This window comes from Crinia signifera, chromosome 19 (genome assembly GCF_055691185.1).
Source record: "Crinia signifera chromosome 19, ASM5569118v1, whole genome shotgun sequence".
NCBI lineage: Eukaryota > Metazoa > Chordata > Amphibia > Anura > Myobatrachidae > Crinia > Crinia signifera.
Window position 1 is genome coordinate 130,483,196 of NC_139226.1, and position 11,748 is coordinate 130,494,943.

Sequence of the window (11,748 nt, forward strand, 5' to 3'; positions counted from 1 at the left end):
CAGTATAATATTATATAAGGCATGCAGCAGCATACCGCACTGTAGCAGGGGAAGGCAGGACCGGTGACAGGGGCAGTATAATATTATATAAGGCATGCAGCAGCATACCGCACTGTAGCAGGGGAAGGCAGGACCGGTGACAGGGGCAGTATAATATTACATAAGGCATGCAGCAGCATACCGCACTGTAGAAGGGGAAGGCAGGACCGGTGACAGGGGCAGTATATTATATAAGGCATGCAGCAGCATACCGCACTGTAGCAGGGGAAGGCAGGACCGGTGACAGGAGCAGTATAATATTATATAAGGCATGCAGCAGCATACCGCACTGTAGCAGGGGAAGGCAGGACCGGTGACAGGGGCAGTATAACATTATATAAGGCATGCAGCAGCATACCGCACTGTAGCAGGGGAAGGCAGGACCGGTGACAGGGGCAGTATAACATTATATAAGGCATGCAGCAGCATACCGCACTGTAGCAGGGGAAGGCAGGACCGGTGACAGGGGCAGTATAATATTATATAAGGCATGCAGCAGCATACCGCACTGTAGCAGGGGAAGGCAGGACCGGTGACAGGGGCAGCATAATATTACATAAGGCATGCAGCAGCATACCGCACTGTAGCAGGGGAAGGCAGGACCGGTGACAGGGGCAGCATAATATTACATAAGGCATGCAGCAGCATACCGCACTGTAGCAGGTGAAGGCAGGACCGGTGACAGGGGCAGCATAATATTACATAAGGCATGCAGCAGCATACCGCACTGTAGCAGGGGAAGGCAGGACCGGTGACAGGGGCAGTATAATATTACATAAGGCATGCAGCAGCATACCGCACTGTAGCAGGGGAAGGCAGGACCGGTGACAGGGGCAGTATAATATTACATAAGGCATGCAGCAGCATACCGCACTGTAGCAGGGGAAGGCAGGACCGGTGACAGGGGCAGTATAATATTACATAAGGCATGCAGCAGCATACCGCACTGTAGCAGGGGAAGGCAGGACCGGTGACAGGGGCAGTATAATATTACATAAGGCATGCAGCAGCATACCGCACTGTAGCAGGGGAAGGCAGGACCGGTGACAGGAGCAGTATAATATTACATAAGGCATGCAGCAGCATACCGCACTGTAGCAGGGGAAGGCAGGACCGGTGACAGGGGCAGTGTAGTATTATATAAGGCACGCAGCAGCATACCGCACTGTAGCAGGGGAAGGCAGGACCGGTGACAGGGGCAGTGTAGTATTATATAAGGCACGCAGCAGCATACCGCACTGTAGCAGGGGAAGGCAGGACCGGTGACAGGGGCAGTGTAATATTATATAAGGCACGCAGCAGCATACCGCACTGTAGCAGGGGAAGGCAGGACCGGTGACAGGAGCAGTATAATATTATATAAGGCACGCAGCAGCATACCGCACTGTAGCAGGGGAAGGCAGGACCGGTGACAGGGGCAGTATAATATTATATAAGGCACGCAGCAGCATACCGCACTGTAGCAGGGGAAGGCAGGACCGGTGACAGGGGCAGTATAATATTATATAAGGCATGCAGCAGCATACCGCACTGTAGCAGGGGAAGGCAGGACCGGTGACAGGAGCAGTATAATATTATATAAGGCACGCAGCAGCATACCGCACTGTAGCAGGGGAAGGCAGGACCGGTGACAGGGGCATTATAATATTATATAAGGCACGCAGCAGCATACCGCACTGTAGCAGGGGAAGGCAGGACCGGTGACAGGGGCATTATAATATTATATAAGGCATGCAGCAGCATACCGCACTGTAGCAGGGGAAGGCAGGACCGGTGACAGGAGCAGTATATTATTATATAAGGCATGCAGCAGCATACCGCACTGTAGCAGGGGAAGGCAGGACCGGTGACAGGAGCAGTATAATATTATATAAGGCATGCAGCAGCATACCGCACTGTAACAGGGGAAGGCAGGACCGGTGACAGGAGCAGTATAATATTATATAAGGCATGCAGCAGCATACAGCACTGTAGCAGGGGAAGGCAGGACCGGTGACAGGGGCAGCATAATATTATATAAGGCACGCAGCAGCATACCGCACTGTAGCAGGGGAAGGCAGGACCGGTGACAGGGGCAGCATAATATTATATAAGGCACGCAGCAGCATACCGCACTGTAGCAGGGGAAGGCAGGACCGGTGACAGGGGCAGCATAATATTATATAAGGCACGCAGCAGCATACCGCACTGTAGCAGGGGAAGGCAGGACCGGTGACAGGGGCAGTATAATATTATATAAGGCACGCAGCAGCATACCGCACTGTAGCAGGGGAAGGCAGGACCGGTGACAGGGGGCAGTATAATATTATATAAGGCACGCAGCAGCATACCGCACTGTAGCAGGGGAAGGCAGGACCGGTGACAGGGGCAGTATAATATTATATAAGGCACGCAGCAGCATACCGCACTGTAGCAGGGGAAGGCAGGACCGGTGACAGGGGCAGCGTAGTATTATATAAGGCACGCAGCAGCATACCGCACTGTAGCAGGGGAAGGCAGGACCGGTGACAGGGGCAGCGTAGTATTATATAAGGCACGCAGCAGCATACCGCACTGTAGCAGGGGAAGGCAGGACCGGTGACAGGGGCAGCGTAATATTATATAAGGCCCGCAGCAGCATACCGCACTGTAGCAGGGGAAGGCAGGACCGGTGACAGGAGCAGCATAATATTATATAAGGCACGCAGCAGCATACCGCACTGTAGCAGGGGAAGGCAGGACCGGTGACAGGGGCAGCATAATATTATATAAGGCACGCAGCAGCATACCGCACTGTAGCAGGGGAAGGCAGGACCGGTGACAGGGGCAGTATAATATTATATAAGGCACGCAGCAGCATACCGCACTGTAGCAGGGGAAGGCAGGACCGGTGACAGGAGCAGTATAATATTATATAAGGCATGCAGCAGCATACCGCACTGTAGCAGGGGAAGGCAGGACCGGTGACAGGAGCAGTATAATATTATATAAGGCATGCAGCAGCATACCGCACTGTAGCAGGGGAAGGCAGGACCGGTGACAGGAGCAGTATAATATTATATAAGGCATGCAGCAGCATATTACTGCACTGTAGCAGGGGAAGGCAGGACCGGTGACAGGAGCAGTATAATATTATATAAGGCATGCAGCAGCATATTACTGCACTGTAGCAGGGGAAGGCAGGACCGGTGACAGGAGCAGTATAATATTATATAAGGCATGCAGCAGCATATTACTGCACTGTAGCAGGGGAAGGCAGGACCGGTGACAGGGGCAGTATAATATTATATAAGGCATGCAGCAGCATACCGCACTGTAGCAGGGGAAGGCAGGACCGGTGACAGGGGCAGTGTAATATTATATAAGGCATGCAGCAGCATACCGCACTGTAGCAGGGGAAGGCAGGACCGGTGACAGGGGCGGTATAATATTATATAAGGCACGCAGCAGCATACCGCACTGTAGCAGGGGAAGGCAGGACCGGTGACAGGGGCAGTATAATATTATATAAGGCATGCAGCAGCATACCGTACTGTAGCAGGGGAAGGCAGGGCCGGTGACAGGAGCAGTATAATATTATATAAGGCATGCAGCAGCATACTGTACTGTAGCAGGGGAAGGCAGGGCCGGTGACAGGAGCAGTATAATATTATATAAGGCATGCAGCAGCATACTGCACTGTAGCAGGGGAAGGCAGGACCGGTGACAGGAGCAGTATAATATTATATAAGGCATGCAGCAGCATACTGCACTGTAGCAGGGGAAGGCAGGACCGGTGACAGGAGCAGTATAATATTATATAAGGCATGCAGCAGCATATTACTGCACTGTAGCAGGGGAAGGCAGGACCGGTGACAGGAGCAGTATAATATTATATAAGGCATGCAGCAGCATACTGCACTGTAGCAGGGGAAGGCAGGACCAGTGACAGCCGGGGGCTGGGCTCAGTACATGGGCGTGGAGGGAGCTATAAACCCCGTGATGTCAGCCTGGCTGCTGCAGTACTTGTGTCTGTGGATATCGCCTTTGTTTGTGTGTGGATCTGGGACTAGTGGGTGCCGGGATCGGGGAAAGCTCTGCGTCTCTGAGAAGGATCAGGAAGAACCATGAGGGCTTGTGGATTAAACACGCGTGGGGCTCTCGCGCTCCTGTTCTGCTCGCAGCTCCTGGTAAGAGATCCCTTTTTTTTGGGCTCCTTTGTTCTCCTCTTCAGGACGTGGGTTTCCGTCTCACGCCACGTGAAGCTCGCCACGTCCACGGCCGCCGCCTCCCCCTGCGCCCAGGAGGTTCTGCAGCAGCCGCGTCCCCCTCTCCTGCGTGTCTTCCCCAGTGTGTGTGTGTGTGTGTGTGTGATCAGCCCCGGCCATGTTGCTGCAGGAACGTTCCCAGTTACCAGGCCAGCTCCCGCCATGGCCTCTGCGTCCTGCTGCTGCCCGCACTGTCCTCCGACTCCTATGTCGGCATTATCTGTACAGTAATCCAATGGGTCACTCCACATGTCGGTGCCCACGGTGCTCAGGCTGATGCAGTGGCCTCAGGGTTTATTTCCATGGCACTATCGATTTAAATCACTTAGATTTTTAACTCCCGAAGTAATATATATATATATATATATATATATATATATATATATATATATATATATATATATATATATATATATATATATATATATATATATATATATATATATAGCAATGATAATATAGCGGCACTCTCGGTTTGTGTTATTATTTCCCGAGAGTGCCGCTATATTATCATTGCTATAGTACCTGCCTACCGAAGAAGGCACCCGGGGCTGAGAAAAATTCTACAAGGGGTGAGTGCCGATACTCTGGACTCTATATATATATATATATATATATATATATATATATATATATATATATATATATATATATATATATATATATATATATATATATATATATATATATATATATATATATATATTCTAGAATCTAATATATACAATAGATGTATTAGTTTATTGCGCGTTTAGAAGCGCAATCTTATTGGTGGACTTCGTATACACTTGTTGGTACGTCCACATCTTTGCGGCCACCGCTACGCCAGTTACGTTCGTCGCTACTGAACCGCTACGTAAGGATTTTCGGCGGTTCTAAAGGTACTTCCACACCACCCTCCTGTGCCCATGCCACCCTCCTGTGTCCACGCCACCATGTATTACCTTTTTAGTAAAGTTGTGGCAAGCGGAGCCACTAAGCCCGAAGCGCGGCGAGCGAAGCGAGGGTACGTAGGTTCTGTAGCGTAAGCGGTGGCCGCAGAGATGAGGAAGTGCCCGTTTGTTTTATTTATATGACATTTAATGTTGCCCTTTACAGTACTACATTATGTAATTTACAGTTCCTTACACGGCGCAGGGGATACTGTTGGGCTTCACTGTTAGTACAATGTATCGTCTGTACTAAGTATATGTCTTTTTCTAGGATTAGAGAACATGAGCAGTTTGCCAGTAGCTCTCCTTAATATATATGTATGTATTCCTCTTTACAATAGATCTCATCCTGTCTGGCTGACGGTTCTAACTGTGACATGCCAGGGTATGTATTTTTCATGGTCACAATTCCTGTATTGTTTAAACTATTCTTTAAATTCAATGTATAGGCTTTTTTTATTTATTTTTTTAATGCTTAAACTTTCTTTTTTTTTTCTTTTAGAACTTGTCCCCAAAGCACTAACTGGGTCAACCTGTGGTATGTCTGGTGAGTATTTTAATTTGCTGCATTCATAAGATACAGTGTAGTTGGCTGTAGTGCTGTCTAACCTCCGCAGTCTTCCCCGCTGCTGGAAGAAACGTTCCAAGGCTGGGTTCATTTTTGATAAAAGTAAAAATCTTTGCTTAGTGGTATTTGCACACTCCTGCCATCTGGTTGTTGTAGAAAGCTGCTTCTTCAATGCACAGCTATGAAACTGAGGCCGTGTTTGTGTGTGTTTTTTTTTACCCCAGTGGTATTAAAAGCTCCTACAGAAATAGACCCGGCAGTGTGTCCTGAGATCTGTGGCAAGCTATCATGTGAAAATGACTCTTGCACTTAATCACGTGGTGGAGCCCATGCCAGCATGTCTACAAATCCCATACTTGGTGCTTTACTTTTGCACTTCAGACAGACTCTGATTTATGTCTGCGTTGGCTGCAACGGTTGTTGATCATCCTTGTACTTTACAGTATGGTTGAAATACATTTACCTATTTGTGCTGTAAGTTTTGATACAGATCTTGTGCTGTCTTTTATAAATAAGTTTAAGCTGGCCACACATCTACAGATCGATTGTCAGATCTTGCCGGTTGGAACAAAAACCTGGTAATATCTGAATGGCATTTTCCAGCATTTCAAAGCAAATGTTCAACTGTCAATTGCTCTCATCCATTACCAGGATTTTGTTCCAACCAGCCCAATGTGACAATCGGTCTGTAGATGTATGGCTGGCTTTAACACTGGTGAAACGGCTCTTCTGAAATCCTACGTGGTTAACCACGTAGCATACCGTTTGAGACGTGTTCACTCTTTAGGTGCGTACACACAGGGCAATATGTCTCACTCATATTGCTCAGTGTCCCGTTTTCATCCGCGACCAGAGATGCCGGGAGAAGAGGCAGGGGAAGTCGCTGGTGGGAGGAGCATGCTCCTCCCACCAGCGACCATTCAGGGGCTGAAAACAGGAGTGCGCACCCGGCGATCGCTGGTGCACACTCCAATCGCTGGCAATATGGTCGCCAATGAGTTATCTTGCATCTATGTTGTGCAAACATCAAACGCATGAAATGCACACATCCTATTTTATTTGTGCATGAAACAAGGTTTCAAATCATGTAACAAAGTTTGTGTAGTATCTCCGACACTGACCTTATTTATTTAGTGTCTTATATAGCGCAGCGTATTCCGTTGCGCTTAACAACTGGAAACAGCAGTTCTTAAACAAACTGGGTAGAAATACAGACATAGAGGCAGGAGGGCCCTGCTCGCAAGCTTATATGGGTAATAGGAGGGGTACATAAGGATACAATTCCATGAATGCTAAGCAATCCTTTTCTTGCACATATTTAGTGCCAGTTGCATATCATGCCCTCAGTAGTGCCAGTTGCATATCATGCCCTCAGTAGAGCTGATAAAGATGTTCATACTAGTGCTTTTTGACACGAAAATACTATTTAAAAAATGAAAGCTACTATTTTATTTTTTTATTAACCGTTTCTTAGATAGCGCAGCATATTCCGTTGCGCTTTACAAAATAAACTGATACAACAAACTGGGTATTTACAGACAGTCAAAAGGTAGGAGGGCCCTGCTCGCAAGCTTACAATCTATACTGTTAACAGTCATTTATATAGCGTGTACAGCAGTGTTTTTCAACCACTGTGCCGTGGCACACTAGTGTCCCTTGAGCTGTTCTCAAGTGTGCCCCCAGATCTAGAGATGCCCAAACCAGTTTACAGCCACCAGCAGTTCAAGTGTTATTTACTGGTCTCTTCATTTCATTTAAAGGTCCAATGTATTTTATTTTTGTTACCTGTGGGGACCGGTGTGATTGTTTTTTTCCTGTGGGGGCCAATGTGTTTTGCCCTGTGGGGATCTCATGGTGTGCCTTGGCAATTTTAAAATCTTATTTAGTGTGCCGCAAGGTAAAAAGGTTGAAAATCACTGGTGCACAGTCAGTGCTTATAGCATGAAGTCATTGTGTGCAAGTGTTACAGGAACTGTAAAAATGAGCGGAGGTGATTCCCGGACTTATTGTTTGTTCTGTGACTGTACTGAATGACAAACTTTTATTAGCCCAGTGCTAAAGGTCTCTAACAAAGAATTAGGGGGAAGTTTTTAATCCTTCACTTGTTGGTTCTTATTCTAAGTATGTTATTATTGTGTAGACTACTGAGATATGGATTTACCATTATACATAAATTGCTGACCAGTTCTGTTATAGTTTTGATGGGGAAAGTGTGCGGTATTCCCACTTCTTCTCCAGACCCCTCCCACTTTACAGTGGGGGTGTAGTAAAGGGTATGTATAGCTGCATCCTGTTTATGTCATTTTTATTTTTTAATAGGCCTGAATGGGAAATGACATGTGGGTGTTTTGGGGTCCAGTTTAGGAAGCTGGAGGGGTTAAACTGTAGAGTTGAAGTTCCCGAACTGACATTGCTGAGGATATGATGTATAGAAGTTGAACAATAGGCTGTGCCAAATCCTTTTGTTCTGGGTTCTCCAGAAATGTGCAATAGGAAATCTGCTCAGATGACTGAAAAGGGGATTACAAAAGATTAAATGGAGGGGGAAGTGGTCTGCCGTTTTGACTGATGGAACTGGAAATCTTCCGCTTCATTCGGCAAAATATGATCATTTAACGACTTAAATTGCTTAAGGTGCTTGCTATATTGGGACTTGAGAGTCTTGCTAAAGATAAGACTTCTTAGACCTTCTTACACCTGATGTAATATTTTGTCTTAAGTCCTCATGTCTGTCCACCAAAGAACTTCTTTTTTTTTCTCCCCATAGATTTGTCACTTTAATAGTACCCCTTTTACACAGACTTGAAATGCCGGGTTACCAGTAACCCCGCAGTCCAAGATGGGATGCGAGCAGGGTAGGACCCATGTTGGCGTGCAGTGTAAACAGTCATCCATCCCGGGACTGGTTTACAGGAATAGGAGAGCTCATTCCTCCCAACCACAGCTCCTTGTGGTTGGGAGGCGGCGAAAGAGGGTGCACGCAGTCTCTGCAGCTGTCAGCACTCTAGGTCCTATGGAGACTTGCAGGAGGGAGATTTTCTGATCCCGCTCCTGCGTCTGGCTCAATTTACAGAGACTGACACCGCGCTTGCGGAAGAATCTCTAAAATGCTTTGTCTGGAACTTGATAATATTCCTAGTGCTGTCCTTGGGCGTTACCCCTGCCATAAGCAATCATATTTTCATTAAAAAAAATTGCTGCAATACAGGCTGCAGAATGCGATATCTGCAAATTATATGTATGCTGCTTTTGTGTACTGTTAATACCTAAAACCGTGTTATAGAACTGGGGTTGGGGAAAAGCTGACCTAGGTCACTGCTGGAACTAAACCAGTCTTGTACTTTTCTCTAGTTTATTAAAGGGTCTCGGTGGTTATTGCTATTTATTTATGTTTGTTTCTACCATCTTGTATCTTCTTATGTGGCACTCTAATCTGAATTTCTTGGCTCAGCCCGATGGTATTCCGTGCCAGGAATGAATTGTAAGGCTGGCTTCACTGGCTTTATATATTTTCTGTTGTAACTACAGTTTGCCTGTTACAATATACACAGACCAAAGATGCGTTTTATCATAGACCTCATCTCTTTCTCTGCAGGCTGATCTTGATCACCATCTTTCTGCTTTTGCTGTGCGGCACCACAGCCAGCTGCATAAAGTTTTGTTGCAACAAGAAGAAGCCTCCTGCTCAGACTCTGCCAAACCAACCCTATGAAGTGACTGTGATCGCTATAGACAACGACAGCACCATTCACAGCACCGTTACCTGTGAGTACTTCTAACCGGACAGTTGAAATGTTAAAACTAGGCTGCTGTGAAAAATGCACTCGTCTCCAACAGCATACATTCAGTTAGCTTCACTGAGGCATGAGGTGCTTGTGCCTTATGCCTCGCTCATGTCCCTTCTGATTTAAAGGGATGCGGTCATGTGGTCTACAGCATGATGGACGACATGCCCTACCATCCACTAGGGTGTGGTAGGAGAAATAAGTGTGCCCGAAGCATGGCGAGGGGACGTAGTGCTACGCTTCGGTGTCTATGACGACACAATATGTGCCGACAGGTGGTATTTCATGCCCTACCATCCACTAGGGCGTGGTGGGAGAAATAGTGTGCCGAGCGTAGCGAAGCACCGTGCCCAAAGCAAAAACCCCATGTCGACGTTTTGACTGTTGACCTAGACTATGTCAACCTAATGATCTGTCGACCAAATGCTTGTCTCCCAACTTGCTGTAGATCAAATGATCCCAACCCGATTTAACAGGGTTCAGGCCACAGAACAGTGGGTGCATTCATTGTTTGCTGGTGACTGGTACACAGTATGTTTTCTTACCTGGACCATGAGTCAGTGTTGCATTCAGGCTGTCCGTGCATTTGTTCTAGAAATTACTGGATTTTTTTTTTTTTTTTAAGTAGTTTCAATCTTCAGCCGCTTCCTTAGTTCCGCAATAACGTTCAATGACATTCTGTGCCAAAGCAAGGTAGAGCTAAAAATATAAGGACTAATTCAGACTGGATCGCAAAGCACTCGAGAGTTAAGCCCTGTACACATGGGGCGATGTTAGCCAGAATCGCTGGGTAAATGGTCGCTGAGCGGCCATATCGCCCATGTTTTTTTTTAGTGTGTACGGGGTGATAAATCTCTAGGAGTACGCTCCCCCACCAGCCCTTAATGGTCGCAGGAGCAAGTTCCTTCGATTCATGGCTAAAAATTGCTGGTCGCTGGTTAAAACGGTGCACAGAGCGATATTAAGCCAAAATCCCTCAGATACCAAATAGCTCAGTGTGTATGCAGATTTACTACTGGCAAAAAAAAAAATATATATATATATATATATATATATATATATATATATATATATATATATATATATATATATATATATATATATATATATATATATATATATATATATATATATATATATATATATATATATATATATATATATTTATTTATATATTATTATTTTTTTTAAACTGTTTAAATGAATGTAATGTGACGTATGGTTTTCCTATTGAAAGCCACCTACAAGTTTGATGTATTGCATTAAACTCCTAACTTTTTTGTTTGTTCTGTTTGCAGCATACAGCTCTGTGCAGTATCCTCATATGTTTGCCTTCGGTGATGTAGACCGAAGCACAATGTCTCCACCAGCTTACAGCCTTTATGCTCTCGAGCTCCCTCCAGCATATGAAGAAGCCATAAAGATGTCCAAGCCCAACACTGAAGTAGGTGCCTCGGTGTCTGGCCCAAAGCTAGAGGATATCACGGAACATGAGGGCTCTGAAGAGGAGGTCGATCAGCAGCTTGGTCAGCAAGCCTCATCGAATGACGCTGAGTCGCCACCTCAGTATGAAGAAACTGATGTCCCCCAGAGCCCTGTCCAGTAATGACTAACTTTAGACCAGTTGCTTGCACTTCCCAGGCTGCCATGGAATTTTGAAGGATCAAGTTCTGCTACAGTTGCCAGGGGAATGAGATCCCACCTTTATGTGTGGTTCTATGACCTACATATAAGGCTTGAAGTCTCTCAATGACGTGACTTTCTGGTCTCTTTTCAAGCCAGTGTCAAGTGAACAGAATATTAATACACCATGGTTGTTCAGAACAGACCTGCTGTCTCCTGTCTGCAAGTGGAAGCTCCGATAATGACTGTTTATTGCATAAACAATGCTGGTTTGGCATTTTGAAACTGGGCTAGTGTGAATACCTTTTTTAAGCCTTTTTTTTTTTTTTTTTGTCTGCTCTTCAAGAATACAGTAATTCACAGCATCTTGCTTGCGAAGGTTTCCCCAGTAAGTTGGTTTTAAAGCAATGCCTTATCTGCTTAAAGTACTCCATTTTCTTGTGCGGAAATCCTTATTTTTTTTATCATGAATATAGTACAAAAGCCCCCAATTTTTTTTTTTTTTTTTTTTTTTTTTTTATTAAGACTGATTTTTTTTTTTTACCACCAGCTTGTAACTTGCCACCCTCCACCCC

General features: G+C 45.7%; 1 protein-coding gene across 1 annotated transcript; it reads left to right on the forward strand.

The window, feature by feature from the left end:
• Positions 1 to 3,968: 3,968 nt before the first annotated feature.
• Positions 3,969 to 11,538, forward strand: TMEM52 (transmembrane protein 52). Its single transcript, XM_083163347.1, has 5 exons — positions 3,969 to 4,187; positions 5,539 to 5,582; positions 5,700 to 5,744; positions 9,361 to 9,530; positions 10,849 to 11,538. Exons 1-5 carry the CDS (start codon positions 4,125 to 4,127, stop codon positions 11,154 to 11,156), a joined length of 630 nt encoding a protein of 209 aa, XP_083019473.1. The 5' UTR covers positions 3,969 to 4,124; the 3' UTR covers positions 11,157 to 11,538.
• The last annotated feature ends 210 nt before the right edge of the window (positions 11,539 to 11,748 follow it).

Coding starts and splice junctions, on each gene's coding strand:
- TMEM52 (XM_083163347.1), top strand. CDS start 4,125: ATGAGGGCTTGTGGATTAAACACGCGTGGGGCTCTCGCGCTCCTGTTC. Junction 5,745..9,360: donor GTCAACCTGTGGTATGTCTG/GTGAGTATTTTA, acceptor CTTTCTCTGCAG/GCTGATCTTGATCACCATCT. Junction 9,531..10,848: donor CATTCACAGCACCGTTACCT/GTGAGTACTTCT, acceptor TTCTGTTTGCAG/CATACAGCTCTGTGCAGTAT.